Source organism: Heterodontus francisci, chromosome 26 (genome assembly GCF_036365525.1).
Source record: "Heterodontus francisci isolate sHetFra1 chromosome 26, sHetFra1.hap1, whole genome shotgun sequence".
Classification (NCBI taxonomy): domain Eukaryota; kingdom Metazoa; phylum Chordata; class Chondrichthyes; order Heterodontiformes; family Heterodontidae; genus Heterodontus; species Heterodontus francisci.
The window spans coordinates 68513817-68531665 of NC_090396.1; the positions used below are offsets into that span (position 1 = coordinate 68513817).

The 17849-nt window shown below is 43.6% G+C and overlaps 1 protein-coding gene across 1 annotated transcript in view; it reads right to left on the bottom strand.

Moving 5' to 3' along the window:
• The window catches only part of LOC137384441 (protein kinase C alpha type), a 358799-nt gene that overhangs the window by 26003 nt on the left and 314947 nt on the right, over positions 1 to 17849 (bottom strand). Inside the window, exon 15 of the mRNA XM_068058500.1 lies at positions 10650 to 10757. Within this exon, the coding sequence (XP_067914601.1) occupies positions 10650 to 10757 (108 nt within the window). The remainder of the gene's footprint in view (positions 1 to 10649; positions 10758 to 17849) is intronic.

Consider the following 17849-nt stretch of genomic DNA (forward strand, 5'->3'; position numbering starts at 1 on the left):
ACCAAAACTTGACGTCATGAGGACTTCTGCTTCTAGTTCTACTGTGAGACTGTTCTTCAGCTTTCATTTCTTTTTGTAATCTGTTCAAGCTACAGCTTCTATTATCACTTTGATATCTTTTGGGACTGCTTCTGTAAAACCTCCCTTTCGCACTATCGGAGGCTCTTTCTCCAGTACATGATTGGTTTCTGACGCAAGAGTCACTTTCAGACCCACTATTGGAATTTGCACTGTGTTTTCTCACCCTCCACTTTCACCCCATTCTGCCAGTCCACGGACCTCACTTCTTGGCCATCATTCTGAACATTCAATCAATATTTAAACTTGCCCGTAGATCATCTGGCACGTCCCACAGATGTCGCATCCCTCTACTCACTAGACCCCTCTGGAATATACGTCACCCGAGTATCTACTCAGTGCAAATGGCCTTTAGATGTGATAGCTCTGTCTTAAAGGCCTGCTCGGGTATAAAATTGAAACCTGACCTGGGCCCAACCCGACCTGACCCGAATATCGCAATAAATTTAATGATATCAAACATGTTATTGTGCTCTACCTTATCCAAATGGTAATACTTGTGATCCTGTTCATCCATTCCGGCAGCAGGCTATTCCTGCAGTTGGAGTTGTGGAGAATCATGGGTGAGCCTGATCCCGTGAGTTCCTGGAGGCAGCACTGACCAGCCCGACCTGACCCGAGCCCGAATGCTGGACTCAGAAAATGGATCTGACCTGACCCGAACCCAACACATGTAGTCGGGTCCAGTCGTGTTTGGGTCAGGTAGCCAGGCTTTACTCTGTCCTGAGTGTCGTAATTGCTCACATTACCATTATCCAACCCTCGATCTACTGTATTCTGTTCCTCAGGACATGAGAACTTGAGGCACAAAGTGCCTTGTTTTCTTCTATCAGCTGCTCAGATTCTGAGATTTTGTAATCAATACCAATTAATCATGCAGAATGAACCTGAACAGCTTGATTTCCATGTTTGATAAATACTGTCATATCATCATGACCTATTAACTTACCAGGAACTTTCCATTCCCTATGACCCTCTCTTTTATAATACACAAAATCTCCTGAATTAAATTCTGCCTCAGATGGCCTTATACGATGCCTCAGAGCTCTCCGAATTTTCTGAGACCTCAGCCTTGATGAAAGCCTGTCTCCTTGCATGTAAAGCATTCAAATGTGCAGAAAAAAATGGAACTAATTGTTGTAGCTTCTAGAGCAGGAGGACTGTCACACAGTACAGAAGGCAATTTGGGATTTCCCCCATAGACTGTACACTCCAACTGTCTGAAGCAAATTATTTCCATGAACCGCCCATGCCAGGGTAGTTGTCAACTTGCAGTTTGGTTGGTCAGCTAATATTTTATGTAATATTTCATTCATCACCATGTGATTCCTTTCACAGAGCCCATTGCTGAAAGGACTTTCAGCTGCAGTATTCATGACCATAATGTTCATGTTTTCACATGTCTCTGAACTCGTCATTGGCAAATTCCCCTCCATTATCAGTCAGAAAATTAGCTGGTGCCCCAAGTCCAGTCCCTATCCAATTCTTCATGATTTTATCTACAATCACATTTTTGTTTTTGCTATTTATTATTGTAGAGCAACTAAATCTGGTTGTCAGGCCTATAAAACATAGAATGGAAATATTTGTCTTTGTCCCATGTCTGTAAATTCACGGCAACTATCTCGTTAAAGTCATGGGCCAATAGAAGGCTGACAATAGCACGTGATGGTGTCCTCTGATACTTTTTACAGATTTCACACTTTTCACTAATCAATTATCCTCATATACTCTTCATTAATCACACCTGCATCCTTTAGCAGGGTTTTTAAATCTTTGACAAGAAGGGTGAGCAAATTGTCAGTGTAACTTTAAGACAATTTGTTTCTTTTCTCTCTGATTCTTAACACCTAGAAGGTTAAGGGCAGCAGAGACATGGGAACACGACCAGCTGCAAGTCTCCCTCCACTAGTCAGAGATCATCCTGACTCGGAACTATATTCCTGTTCCATCATTGTAGCTGGATCAAAATCCTTGAACTCCCTATCTAACAGCACTGTGGGAGTACCACCACATGTACTGCAGGGGTTTGGCAGCTCACCACCACCTTCTCGAAGACATTTAGGGATGGGCAATAAATGCTGGCCTTGCAAGCAACACCCAGATCCCATGAATGAATAAATTACAAAAAAAATCAGTAAAAAGCTAGATACAAATGCAGTTGAAATGCACCCCTCTCAAAACAAATCCATGTGCATTAAAAAAAGCCACTTGTTTTAGTCAAACAGCGGGTGCAAAATAAACTAGTGCAATGTGGCAACGTTCTTTGGTCGCAGCACTAAGCAAAGGGAAGGTGCACCCCTACTGAGAATACCAGTGTAGTTTTATGCTTTTGGAACCAGACTTTGGCTGATGTTAGAATTCCAGTTCCACTTCGTAAAATGCATTTTAGCAGTATGTCAACATCAGTACCACTATGAAATGTAGTTTCAAAGAATCCCAATCATGATTATCCATCCCCTCCTACACTAATTTAAAAGAATATATTTTTGAACAGTGAGGATCAATAAGTACATCCGTGAAACTGGTTTGAAGTAACTGCTGAAGCCAGTAAGTGTGGATCTTATGCTTATTATATCAACATAATGAGTAACAGTAGAGATAAAGCCATTAGCTGTTGGTGATTTAGCTTCCAAATGTACTCGTTATTTCAGCTCCTTCACACTGCCAGGTGAAGTAACACTTCATTTCTTGTCATTTCCTTTGACGGAGCACTCCCTGTTTAAGCAAAAATACTTAAGAAATCTGATAAAAAGCCAAAAATTTAAATGTTTTATTTTGAAAACATTTTCTTTTAATAACGGATATGTCATTCTCATTATGTTGACTCCAACATTAATTCTGTCATCTAGCTGCAGTGTTTGACAAATAAAGGGTTTTCAAACGCAGGCTTTCAAATTACACCGTGTGGATAACTGCATGAGAACACTTGGTTTGTCTGAAATTTCTTTGTCCACTACTTTTATGGAGGAATTAACTTGTTTCAAGAAATGGATTAACACCTGCACTAAAATAATAGGCAAAGGAATTTCAGATGAATGCATTAAGCATATTCCTATTTTGTTACTGCATGGTGTAAATTCAAGGCCACTGTTTTTCAAAGACAATGCTTTTTTAAAGGATACTATCACAAGCTCTCGAAATCACAGTCTGAACAAGACCATATTGCATTTTCAAGTTTTGCATCTGCCACTATAAAGTAGAATGGAGCTGTAACCATACTTAATAATTTAAAATGGTCCAACTTAGAATTTTGCAGTGATCAAACAATACATTTTGCATTTTTCTCTCAACATAACTGTCTAGGCAGCTAAGAAAGCATTGATTAAATGTCAGCCAGGCACATTTATTTCTTTGTCTACAACCCTTTATAAAATAGGTCACTGCAGTATTGGTTAGTGGAGGGGAAGGGGCAATGTGACATACCATTATATCATTAACGGATGCCAATGTAATGACACCTTGCCTTGATATTAACCCTTCCATGACAGGCAGGAGAGGATTACAAATTTTTTTAAACAGGGAAAGTGTCCCCAACTCACCACATTTGCACCATTCCCATTTTTATTGTGGCAGATAGCGTGCCTTAAAAGCAAGATACATCATTAGCACATTTAAATCAGGCTCCCACAGTGTAATTGGGAACCTGATTTAAATTTAAACAGTTGACAACCAGGTTTCCAAGGGCTCCGGAAACATGGCAGTTTTTTTCAATTCTTTCATGGGATGTGGGCGTCGCTGGCAAGGCCAGCATTTGTTGCCCATCCCTAATTTCCGAGTGGCTTGCTAGGCCATTTCCGAGGGCAGTTAAGAGTCAACCACATTGATGGGTCTGGAGTCACATGTAGGCCAGACTGGGTAAGGATGGCAGATTTCCTTCCCTAAAGGACATTAGTAACCAGATGGGATTTATGACAATCGATGTTAGTTGCATGGCACCATTACTGAGATGAGCTTTCAATTCCAGATTTTTTATTAATTAATTTAATTTAAATTCCCCCACCAGCTGCCATGGTGGAATTTGAAACTGTGTCCCCCATGGCATTAGCCTGGGCCTCTGAATTACTAGTTCAGTGACATTGCAACTCCGCCACCGACTTCCCATTAAACAAAGGGAGACGGAAGCTGCTGGTTCCACAAGGTAAGTGCCTTTTCCAGCACTCCTTTGGGCCAGGAGCAGGACTGCTTCCCTCAGAGAAATCTTTGGCCTCCCCTCTGCCAGTAACGGCCCCTCTTTCACCCTTGCCATGATCGGTGACCACCTCTTCCAGCCCCAATCTCTGGGCTCCCCTCTCTGCCAATTGCTACACTTTTTCTCCCCTTCCGCATCAACCCATTCTCCTCCCCTCCCCCCCCGCCCCCGCTCCCCACCCACCACTCCCCAAATCCGGTCTCCAATTTCTTGCTCACTTCCTTCTGATTCCCAATCACTCTGAACTCTCCGTCCAACCACCAAGCTCCAATGTCTTTCTCCCTCCCAAATTACCAGGGACCATTCTCAAGGCTCCTTCGGTGCAACCTCTTGACCCTGGTTTTTCCACTGGACAGCTGGCTAGCCTGTCAATTTAGTCGGCTGCCCAGCAGAAAACGGAAGAAAGAAATGATAATGAGGGCCTGCCGTTAAAATCTGCAGAACCTCTGTATCCCTGACCTTGCTGGACTTTCTCTGTGGTCCCTTGCACCCTCCTTTTCTTCTCTTAAATATCCGGGCTCTTATGTTGGATCTATTTGCACATAACATTTCCACCAGATCCATGGAATAAGGATGGAATAAAGGAGAATGAAAACTCATCCTTATCCATCAATCTAAGAGAAAGGAAGCCAATATATTAGACAGCACCTTCCAAATTCGCGACCTGTACCCCCTAGAAGGACAAGGGCAGCAGATGCATGGGAACACCACCATCTGCAAGTTCCCCTCCAAGTCACACGCCATCCTGACTAGGAACTATATCACCATTCCTTCACTGCCGCTGGGTCAAAATCCTGGAACTCCCTTCCTAACAGCACTCTGGGTGTACCTACCCCACATGGACTGCAGCGGTTCAAGAAGGCAGCTCACCACCACCTTCTCAAGGGCAATTAGGGATGGGCAATAAATGCAGCCTAGCCAGCGACACCCACATCCCATGAACGAATAAAAAATATTGTCAGTGGTGCAGACAAGTATTTCTTGTGAAACTAAGTTCTACATTCATATCAAGGACCAACTACTACAGCAATCACAAAATTATCACTTAAGCACAAACTAATGAATTCTCATGATGTGAAAAAAGACTGCAGGTTAAACAACTGCATGAAAAAGTAACATAATCTAGGATAATTTAGTTTTAAGGGATATGAAGAAGCTGCAAATTTGTGCATTTATGAAGTTGGTGCTTTAAGATTTAGAGGAAGGAGTAATGTATGGGAAGTACCTGGTGCTTCAAACTGAGGAGCTGGAATTCACACAAAGTAAGCCTGAGAGCAGCATATAACTGATGGTTTGGTTAAAGATCTCCTTCAAATGCTGTCTGTTAAGGGTCAGTAATCAAATGCTAGATATCACAAAGACACAAATATAAATCGATTGTTCTCGGACCTTCCAGCCATTTTTAAAGACTTCACAAAAGTAAAATACTGCAGATGCTGGAAATCTGAAATAAAAACAGAAAATGCTGGAAACACTCAGCAGGTCTGGCAGCATCGGGGGAGAGGGAAACAGAGTTAGCAGGTCGGATTTTGAGACCACGCTAGGGCTGCAAACAGAGGTGGGCGGGCGCTAAAAAATAGTGCTGACAGCTGGTGTGCTGGTTCTCCACCTCCGGGCCCAAGAGAAATAGACTTGCAGGGCTACGGGGATCGAGCAGGGGAGTGGGACAGACAGCAGAGCTCTGTGGAGAGCTGGCATGGAATCGATGGGCTGAATGGCCTCCTCCTGTGCTGTAAATGAGTCTATTTTCCCAGAGGTGGGTTGTGGTTGTGGTGGGGGAGGTACGGGGGGCATGTGTCCTGAACTGCTCCTCCAGTCTCTGTTTCTGCTCCTCCATCATGACCTTTCACTCCATCAGACTAACTCTGCTGCTTTCCATGCTGCTGAATAACTTCTGCTTTGCTGCCATTTGCTTGCTTCCCATGACCACTGACTCTACTCTGCTGCACATCCTTGAGAATTCCTCCACTGCCCTTTGGTAGACCGGGTTGGACTGGCTCCTACTCCTGAATATTTTTTTGTTTTCTCACTGCCATCTTCCTCACCATTAATCTCATGTCTTTACTGATCTTTTTATTTATTCTTGCAGGCCAGCATTTGTTGCCCATCCCTAACTGCCCCTAACAACTGAGTGGCTTGATAGGCCATTTCAGAATGCAGTTAAGAGTCAACCACCTTGCTGTGGGTCTGGAGTCACATGTAGGCCAGACCAGGTAAGGATAGCAGATTTTCTTCCCTAAAGGACATTAGTGAACCATATGGGTTTTTAGATAGTTTCATGGCACCAGTACTGTGACTAACTTTCACTTCTAGATTATTAATTGAATTTATGAATTAAATGAATTTAAAATCCACCAGCTGCTCTGGTGGGATTTGAACCTGTGTCCCCAGGGCATTAGACTGGGCCGCTGGATTCCTGATCGTGACATCATCACTCCGCCACTGTCTCCCCTTGGGGTCCAATCCAAATGCTCCACATTCCTCTTCCAATGACACCCAATGCTATGTATCTATTGTATGCCCGGGTTATCTGCTGCTGGCTCATGGTTGAATTTATGCTCCTCCTCGGCACTCGGATTTAATTGGATGAGCTGCACTAGCACCTCTGTTAATGTTCTTTGCTTTGATTGACTCCTGAATCCACTCCTGAACCATAACTAACACAGGTCCTCCAAGTTGACTTTATTGCCAACATACAGCTTTACTGTGAACTGTTTTATCTCCTCTCCTCTACATCTGAGACATGCCTGTCCTAATTTTAGCCATACCTAACTAACTTAGATTCTCTTTGTGTCCATTTCTGGCATATTTTAGCTGCTCTTCCAGACCCAAACCAGTTATTTTTTCTCCCTTTGTTTTGTCTTCCCTGTTGCCTTCTCCTTTCATGACATCTAACTATTGTCACTTTTCATTTTATTTCTACCCTCTCAACCATGAATACTACTCATATGCTCTTCTACTCTCCCACCACCATCCCAGGTTTGAACTGTATTTGAATGTGCCCAAGACTACACTCTGTGTTCTCAAAGGTCTTTCAGGCACCAGTTGCATTCTTCTTGCAGGTAGAAAATAAAACTGTCTCATCCTCCTTTCAGCAGCATTCCCACCCAACGTGCCAATTTCATTGAGCTCCTTCCCATACCAGTTCACCCCATCCGTCAAATTCCCTTACTTTTGTCAGCAGAGCAACCTTTCATCTCCCATTCCCTCCAGAACGTCTTTTCACTTATGAACAAAGACCTTGTACTGACATACTGAAACTTGGTGTTGCCAAACTGTTCCCCCAGTACACCCCCCATCTTTGTTTACTCATGTCTAAGTGGCTCAGAGTTGAATATTATCGATACATATTATTGCTTAGCCATCCCCCACCAGACCTAACTGGACCACATTAAGCTCAATCTATTCTGTAAAAACAGCCCAATACTCTGGGATCATCATAACAAGTTTGAAGAGTTTATGGACTTTTTATCTCTGCTATGTCCTCCTCTTCCCTACCAAGAGGAAAGTCCCTCTAGGCTCCCCTACCCTAGCCCTGACCTCCATCTCTCTAGATTCTCTCCCATGCACCCCCTCACCCATTGCCCTGTTGGAGCTTAGCTTGTCCATGAGTTCAACTTCCTGCTCCCTCAACCCCATTTGCACAAAACTGCAGACCACCCAACTTTCCTTCCTGGTCCCCTTGCTAGTTGACATTATAAATGTTTCCCCCTTCCACCCTTGACCCTCCATGTTCTTGCAAACTACTGTCCCACTTCCAATCTTCCTTTCTTTGCCAAAGTCCTTGAACAGGTTTTTGCCTTCCAGATCTGTGCCCATATCTCCTGCATCTTCCTCTGTTTGAATCTCTTAATCAAGCATCTACCTCTTCCATACTATAGGAACATCTTAAACAACATTTTCTGTGACTCATTCTTCCTATAGCTTTTAACACAACCACATCATTTTTCAATACCTCTCCTCCATTGTCTAACTTTGTGGGATGCCATTCACTGGTTTCAACTCTTAGCAATCTGGAGCATTTCTTTGCAATGGTTTTCCTTTCCAATCCTACACTCTCTGGATTCATTCTCTGCCCCTTCCTCTTCCTCATTTATATGCTGCCACTTGGCAACATCATTTACAGATTGGGAGGGGGTGTTAGGGTTAGGGTTCCATATCTTTGCTGATGATACCCCACTCTGCACCACCTATCGCAACATTGGCATTGCAATCTCTCCCAAGTTGATCGTCCACTCCCATATCTTCTTCATCACAAACATCCTACTTCCAATCGCAATAACATTGCCCACCTCCATCCCTACTTCAACCCATGTGCCACTGAAACCCACATCAATAGCCTTATTGTCTCCATACTCAACTACTGCAATGCTGTCCTCCCATTCTCCACCTTCTGTAAACTTTAGATAATGCAAAACTCTGTTTGCTGTAACATAATCCCAACACCAATCCCTCTTACTCACTACCCCTGTCATTGCCAACAACTTGTATTTCTTTAGCACCTTTAAAGGAATAAAAGATTCCAAGGTGCTTCACAGGAGAGTAATAAAACAAAATTTGACACTGAGTTACAGAAGGCGATATAATTGCAACGGGCCAAAAGCCTAGTCAAAGAGGTTAAGTTTTGAGGAGTATCTTAGAAGGAAAGAAAGGTGGAGAGTCGGACAGGTTTACGGAGGGAATTCCAAAGCTCAGGGCCTCAACAGCTGAAGGAATAGCCTCAATGGTGGAGTGATTAAAATTGAGGATTCTCCCGAGGTCAGAATTAGATGAGCGCAGATATCTCGGAGGGTTGTGGGGCTGGAGGAGTTTATAGACATAAGGTGGAGTGAATCCATGCAGGGATTTGAAAACAAGATGAGAATTTTAAAATTGAGTCATTGCTTGACTGGGAGCCAATGTAGATCAGCGAATACCGGGGTGATGGGTGGTTAGGACTTGGTCCAATCTTCATTGGGTCCACTCCAACATCTCAAATTTAAATTTTTCATTCTGGTGTTTAAATCGTTGCATTGACTCACCTCTCCCTATCTCTGTAAACAGCTTCAGCACTACAAACTGCTCAACGCTCCTCTGACTGGTCTCTTGTTCATCCCCAGCATTTGCAGCTTTGTCTCCACCTCCCTCCCTTCACATGGCTCTTTGGCCAAGCTTTTGATCACACCTTCTGAAACCTCCTTTCTTTCACTTGGTCACCATTTTTTTTTTCATACCTCATCGTGGGACATTTTTGTAAACACAAGAGGCTGAGTTTTCAGGTCCTGATGGGGGTTTGCATGGAGGCAGGCAGGCAAGTGAATTTGCTCCGCTGGACAGTGTGCAGGTTTCCTGGCCCTATCCCACCACCAGGCTATTTTCCCTACGGTGGTGGGTAGCTGGTTGCGCCAGTTAAAGGCTTATTGTCAGAGGCTGACTGAAATTTTCCAGTGCTTCCGGCCTTCTGAGGTGTCAGCAGACTGGGGTGGGTGGGGGGTGGGGGCGGGTGGTGGGCTGCCAGCACTCCAGGCAGACTGAGAGACTCTACCTACCTGCTTGACTTTAGCTGCAGCCAAAAGCCGCCCTTTGGAGGGGCTCCCCCTCCACATTGACAGCCCAGCTGCTCAGGCCATTTTTTAATTTAAAGTTAAAATGTTGGAGAGGACACCTCTATCTTGGGGCCCTCTCTCTCGCTTACCTGAAAAGGCCCTCCAGCCCATTTGCCGGCTGTTCTTAATTGGACAGCAAGCCCACCCTCTGACCATTAATTGGTCAATTCAGGGGAAAATCATAGCCGGGTGACTGTTCCCCAAACAGTGCGGGCTTCTGATCCCCATTTGACCCTGACGGGGGGTCCTGAAGCTCACGTGAAAGATCCTGCCCAAGGTGTTGCAACTTGCTGTTACCTCTCCCATTGCACCTGAACTAAAGTTAATTAGGATCAGCTAAAGGACCAAAAGAAAATGATTCTTCTTTAAAATTAAGTAGCCTTAAAGCAGACAACTCTCATATTAAATCTACTTAGGGAAATTTCGTAAAGGGAAAAAAAAAGAAATGTGAAAACTTCAGGGTAGGATGCAATGAGCTAGATTCTAGTTTCGTTTGTTGATGGGACGATTGGTTAAGAAATATAGGTTGAGTACAAAAACTTTAAATGAAAGACTGCTAGCTCTAACAAAGGCTTTTGACTATAGATCAATACTTCAAGAAGTTAGGTAACATTGTTGGTCATCCCGATTACTGTAAAATATTTATGTTTACAAAAAAAATCAACGTGAAAGCTCTTAATCATGTTAGTCTGTCATATTACGCAATGCAGCAATAATTAACCTGACAATAGGAAATGTGGTGATACCATATTCCTTTCAATAAATGTTGTCACGATAGCGGAGTGATGTCTTACCCCCTTGCAGATCAAGACAGCCTCCTTTGTCAGTGACTTGGGATAAGATACATTATGTTCCATTATAGACTGGAAGAGTTCATCCTCATCTTCTCCATCAAATGGAGGCTGTCAGAACACAAAAAAACAATTTGTCAAGAGATTTAGTTAAAGCTTCACTCATACTGCCAGCAGATTTGAAACCAGATAATGAAGCGTATTCAACATGTTGAGTTCAAGCTGTACTTATACTACACTGATATATTATTAACATACACATACTTTACATGGAGACTTCAAAGGAATATTTGACAATTTTTGTCCTTGCTTTCCTTGTAAGGCTGCACGGACCAGTCTGTGCTCTTGCGTTTTCTGTAGGTGTAGTTTTGTTTTTATTTCCAAGTTTCTTAACTTTCCCACTTCGCACCAATTCAGACTTTAGACTAACAGTGGTAAATGTTTCTGACTGAATTTTCTCTGTCCCTCCCAACAATTCATGAACTGTCCCTGGCTGAGGAAGCGGGTGACTGACCTGCTGCCTGAGTTCTGAGCCAGGCATAAACAAGTGCAAGGAGTAGGCTGGGATGAAATTCCCTTTGACTTTCTGTTCCTTGATAAAGCACTAGGCTTCTGCTGGCATGGCTGAGATCAAGGCCCTACAAATCATGGAATATCATAACACTTTCATTCTCATAGAAATATAGAAAAAAATTACAGCACAGAAGGCGGCTATTCGGCCCATTATGTCTGTGCTGGCCAAAAAAGAGTTATCGAGCCCAATCCCATCTTCCAGCTTTTGGCCTGTGGCCTTGTAGGCTACGACATCTTAAGTGCATATCCACGTGTTTTGTAAATGCATTGAGCATTTCTGCCTCTACTGTTCTTTCAGGCAGTGAGTTCCAGACCCCCACCACTTCCTCACACCCTGCCCCCGTAAGATCTCCATTCCATTCTCCCAGTTTCTCCATCTCTGACGCATTCTGATAATGCGACCTTCGACAACAGCACTTCTGGTATGTCTTCCTTTTTCCTCTACTGAAGATTCCCCCCCACTTTGGTTGACAGGCCCCTCAACCGTGTCCGACCCATTTCCCGCACTGCTGTCCCCACCCCTTCCCCTTCCTGCTGTTCTTTTCTCTTCCCCCTTTTCACTTGCTCAAAGCCTATTACCTTTCTAACCTTTGCCAATTCTGATGAAAGGTCACAGACCTGAAACGTTAACTCTGTTTTTCTCTCCACAGATGCTGCCAGACCTGCTGAGTATTTCCAGCATTTTGTTTTTATTTCAGATTTCCAGCATCCGCTTTTTAGTGCGTAGTTTTATAGTCTTCAGTTAAATCTCCCCTCAGCTTCCTCTGTTCTAAAGAAAACAACTCCAGCCTATCCGATCTTTCCTCATAGCTAAAATTCTCCATTCCTGGCAACATCCTCGTAAATCTCCTCCATACCCTCTCTCATTTGATCACATATTCCAAATGCCAAGCCCCTTATCTCAGGAACGTTGCTGTACAGAGATGTAGTCTCAAGGAATATAAGGGATTAAGCAAGGGATATAAATTAGAGGGAAAGTAGTCCCAGGTTGCACATCTTTTATTGATTGTCATCAAAGCAACTTTAGCAGTTCTAACGACATGCATGTCCTGTTGGTTGTCACTGGTGTGATGCAGGGAGGCCTATGAAAAGGCCACTTCTATAATAAAAAATTATTTCATTGTTGGAATAAGCACGTTCAAGAGTTTATTATAAACTACTCATGTCATACAAACCATTAGTCAGTGGACCATTCAAAAAACTCTGCATTTACATAGCACCTTTCAAGACCACTGGGCATCCTGAAGAGTTTTATAGTGATGTAGCTGAAGGAGTGAACCAGTGTCAGAAACACGGAGAAGGCATGTCGGGATCTACGTTTGGAGATCAGTGCTGAGGGAGCAAGGTCACAGATGGGCGAGAAGGTGAGACAAGTATCTTAATCAATTCTTTAAAATATGGGACGTCTATAGAACTTGGTTAGTCTGGGAGGTCACAGAATCGCTGGCCTCTGTATGTATGTGTGTGAAGATGCAGACCATGCCTTCCGGATGAGTTACCGTCTGTGGAGCCACTATGCTCTGCTGGCTTCCCTAAACACCTGTGCTTTGCTATCTTCTTTCAAAAGCTTACTTGAGATTCCGTCAATTGTGCTTTCACACCCCACCCCCTTCTTCCTTTCCATCTCCTGTACAGTCTCCACCACTTTGGAAAGCAATTTGAAATGCCTCGTTGTACGGAAGGGACTCTAAGCCGTTGAAATTCCCTGTGAGAAGGGTGGCCAGCAAAGGGAATATTGGAGAAATTGAGCCTCGAGGCAATAAAGGTACGGATGGGGATTGTGGGGGGGGGGTGGGAGGTGAAGAGGGGTGTGATGTAGCTAGCGGATTCAAAGTCTGGATGCATGTCGGTGGTGGGGGCTGAATAGGATGGTTTCAGTTTTGCTGGCAGTCAGTACAGTTCTCTAAAACAGCTTCCAACAACATTGTGAAGGAAACAGTTGGTAGAAAATAGCCGAAAGAAAAAAAACTTACATTTTATATAGTGCCATTCACAACTTTACGGCATCACAAAGTGCATTAATGCCACTGAAGTGCTTCTGAAATGTAGTCACTGTTGTAATGTAGGAAACTTGGCAGCCAATTTGCAAATGATATGATTCCACAAACATCAGTGAGGTAATGATCAGACAATGTGGTTTATTGTTAGTGGTTGATGGATAAATATTTACCAGGACACCAGGGAAAATTCCTTTGCTCTTCTTTGAATAGATTAGATTAGAGATACAGCACTGAAACAGGCCCTTCGGCCCACCGAGTCTGTGCCGAACATCAACCACCCATTTATACTAATCCTACACTAATCCCATATTCCTACCAAACATCCCCACCTGTCCCTATATTTCCCTACCACCTACCTATACTAGTGACAATTTATAATGGCCAATTTACCTATCAACCTGCAAGTCTTTTGGCTTGTGGGAGGAAACCGGAGCACCCGGAGGAAACCCACGCAGACACAGGGAGAACTTGCAAACTCCACACAGGCAGTACCCGGAATCGAACCCGGGTCCCTGGAGCTGTGAGGCTGCGGTGCTAACCACTGCGCCACTGAATACTGCCATGGGATCTTTCATATCCGCCTGAGAGGGAAGACGGGGTCTCGGTTTAACGTCTCATCCAAAAGACAGTAATTCCGAGTGCCTCGTTAGTGTCAGCCTGAATATGTGTTCAAGTGTCTGAAGTGGGAGTTGAACCCAAACCTTTCTGACTCAGGAGGACAGAGTGTGCTACCACTGAACTAAGGACAAAAGTCGTTGGGAAAATGCTGAAATCTATTATTAAGGAAGTCTTAACAACGCACTTAGAAAAGCATAGTATGATTAGAAAAGTCAACATGGTTTTACTAAATGGAAATCCTATTTGATAAATTTATTAGAGTTGATTGAGGATGTAACTAGTAGGGTAGATAAAGGGAACCAGTAGATGCAGTATACTTGAATTTCGAAAAGGAATTAGATAAGATGCCACACAAAAGGTTAATAGGCAAAATAAGGGCTCATGGAGCTGGGGGTAATATAGTAGCATGGATAGAGGATTGGTTAACAGATAGGAAGCAAAGAGTGGGCATAAACAGGGCATTTTCAAGTTGGCATAAAATGAATAGTGGGGTGCCACAAAGATCAGTGCTGGGGCCTCAGCTATTTACGATCTATATCAATGATGAAGAGACAGAGTAAAGTTTGCTGATGATACAAAGGCAGTGGAAAGGTAATCTGTGGGGAGGACACAGAGAGGCTGCAAAGAGATATAGACAGGTTAATTGAGTGACAACAAGATGGCAGATGGAGTATTATGTATGGAAGTGTGAAGTTATGGTCATAAGAATGGAAAAGCTGAATTTTTTTTTATAAAGTGTGAAACTTGTAAGTGTTGCTGTTCAGAGACTTGGGTGTGCTTGTACAAGGAACGCAGAAAGTTAACATGCAGGTACAACAAGCAATTAGGAAGGCAAATGGCATGTTGACCTTTATTGCAAGGGGATTGGAGTGTAGGAATAAAAATGTCTTGCTACAATTGTACAGGGTTTTGGTGCGACCACATCTGGAATACTGTATGCAGTTTTGGTCTCCACAGTACAAAACTCTGGTGAGACCGCACCTGGAGTATTGCGTGCAGTTCTGGTCACCGCATTATAGGAAGGATGTGGAAGCTTTGGAAAGGGTGCAGAGGAGATTTACTAGGATGTTGCCTGGTATGGAGGGAAGGTCTTACGAGGAAAGGCTGAGGGACTTGAGGTTGTTTTCATTGGAGAGAAGGAGGAGGAGAGGTGACTTAATAGAGACATATAAGATAATCAGAGGGTTAGATAGGGTGGATAGTGAGAGTCTTTTTCCTCGGATGATGATGGCAAACACGAGGGGACATAGCTTTAAGTTGAGGGGTGATAGATATAGGACAGATGTTAGAGGTAGTTTCTTTACTCAGAGAGTAATAGGGGCGTGGAACGCCCTGCCTGCAACAGTAGTAGACTCGCCAACTTTAAGGGCATTTAAGTGGTCATTGGATAGACATATGGATGAAAATGAAATAGTGTAGGTCAGATGGTTTCACAGGTCGGCGCAACATCGAGGGCCGAAGGGCCTGTACTGCGCTGTAATGTTCTAATGTTCTAATTCTAACATTTAAGAAAGGATATACCTGCATTGGAGGCAGTGCAGTGAAGATTTACTAGATTGGTCCCTGGGATGAGGGGGTTGTCTTATGATGAGAGACTAAGTAAACTGGGCCTATATTCTCTGAAGTTTAGAAGAATGAGAGGTTATCTCATTGAAACTTACAAGATTCTAAAGGGGCTGGAGAGGGTAGACACTGAGGTTATTTTCACTGGTCAGGGAATCTAAAACTCGGGGGCTCAGGATAAGTGGCCGATCACTTAGGACTGAGATGAAGAGAAATTGCTTCACTCAAAAGGTTGCAAATCTTTGGAATTCTCTACCCCAGAGGATTGTGGATGCTCCATCATTGAACACATTTGAGGCTGGGATAGACAGATTTTTGGCCCCTCGGGGAATCAAGGGATACGTCTAGCAGGCAGGAAAGTGGAGATGAAACCTATGATCAGCCACGATCGTATTGAATGGTGGAGCAGGCTCAATGGGCCATATGGTCTACTCCTGCTCCTATTTCTTGTGTACTTGTGGTATCCAGATTTGCATGAGTCAATGACATGATCAGTTGATATCAACAATGCTGTTTTTGAGTGATCATGCTTTATTTTTATTTATTTTTTTATTCATTCATGGGATGTGGACGTTGCTGGCCTTGCGAGCATTTATTGCCCATCCTTAATTGCCCTTGAGAAGGTAGTGGGGAGCTGCCTTCTTGAACCACTGCAGTCCATGTGGGGTAGGTACACCCACAGTGCTGTTAGGAAGGGAGTTCCAAGATTTTGACCCAGCGACAGTGAAGGAACGGCAATATTGTTCCAAGTCAGGATGGTGTGTGACTTGGAGGGGAACTTGCAGGTGGTGGTGTTTCCATGCTTTTGCTGCCCTTGTCCTTCTAGTTGGTAGAGGTCGTGGGTTTGGAAGGTGCTGTCTAAGGAGCCTTGCTGCGTTGCTGCAGTGCATCTTGTAGATGGTACACACTGCTGCCACTGTGTGTCAGTGGTGGAGGGAGTTAATGTTTGTAGATGGGGTGCCAATCAAGCGAGCTGCTTTGTCCTGGATGATGTCGAGCTTCTTGAGTGTTGTTGGAGCTGCACCCATCCAGGCAAGTGGAGAGTATTCCATCACACTCCTGACTTGTGCCTTGTAGATGGTGGACAGGCTTTGTGGAGTCAGGAGGTGAGTTACTTGCCGCAGGATTCCTACCTCTGACCTGCTCTTGTAGCCACGGTATTTATATGGCTACTCCAGTTCAGTTTCTGGTCAATGGTAGCCCCTAGGATGTTGATAGTGGGGGATTCAACGATGGTAATGCCATTGAATGTCAAGACGAGATGGTTAGATTCTCTCTTGTTGGAGATGGTTATTGCCTGGCACTTGTGTGGCGTGAATGTTACTTGCCACTTATCAGCCCATGCCTGGATATTGTCCAAGTCTTGCTACATTTTTACACTTACTGCTTCAGTATCTGAGGAGTTGCAAATGGTGCTGAACATTGTGCAATCATCAGTGAACATCCCCACTTCTGACCTTATGATTGAAGGAAGGTCTTTGATGAAGCAGCTGAAGATGGTTGGGCCTAGGACACTACCCTGAGGAACTACTGCAGTGATGTCCTGGAGCTCAGATGATTGACCTCCAACAACCACAACCATCTTCCTTTGCGCCAGGTATGACTCCAACCAGCGGAGAGTTTTCCCCCTGATTCCAACTGACTTGAGTTTTGCTAGGGCTCCTTAATGCCATACTCGGGCAAATGCTGCCTTGATGTCAAGGGCAGTCACTCTGACCTCACCTCTTGAGTTTAGCTCTTTTGTCCATGTTTGAACCAAGGCTGTAATGAGGTCAGAAGCTGAGTTAATATTTCTTTCCTGACACCCAACATACATTTCTGAAAATCTGTACATAGGTACTGTTCAACGATTGTGATTGTTAAACTTGTGACACAGATGCAACAAAGATTCTGTCTAATGGTACTGTGCACAGAGCCACACCTGAATAAAAGTAAATTATATGCGCTTGAAACTCCATCATTCACTTGCCATAACACTGAACACACTTTGAAAGTAATTCTTTGGTTGTGAAGCACTTCGGGACATCCAGAGATTGTGAAAGATGCTGTACAAATGCGAGTTCACTCTTTCTTCTTAAACTGACTTTCTCACCCTTTGCCCTTGCTTAAAACTCTTGCTCCTCCATGCACTTACCTCTTCACCACCCTCTCACTTCCTCCCATGCATCTGACATTCAAGGCTTCTTCTAATGCTACTCTTATGCTAGCTTTCTTCAATAAAATTTACTGCTTATAAAAGAAATAACTGTAAATTAATCCTAACTCATTTAACAGTTTGATTCTAATGATGGACATTCCTGTGCTAGTTTCCCAACATTTATATTATTTTACCTAAGGAAAGATTTTGATATTTCATTTAATCAGTTTTGCAGGATCAGGTGTTCCACTAAATAATTAAACTTTTCGAAGTGAGAAGGCAATAAAAAAATTCTACCCTTTTAAGTCACTC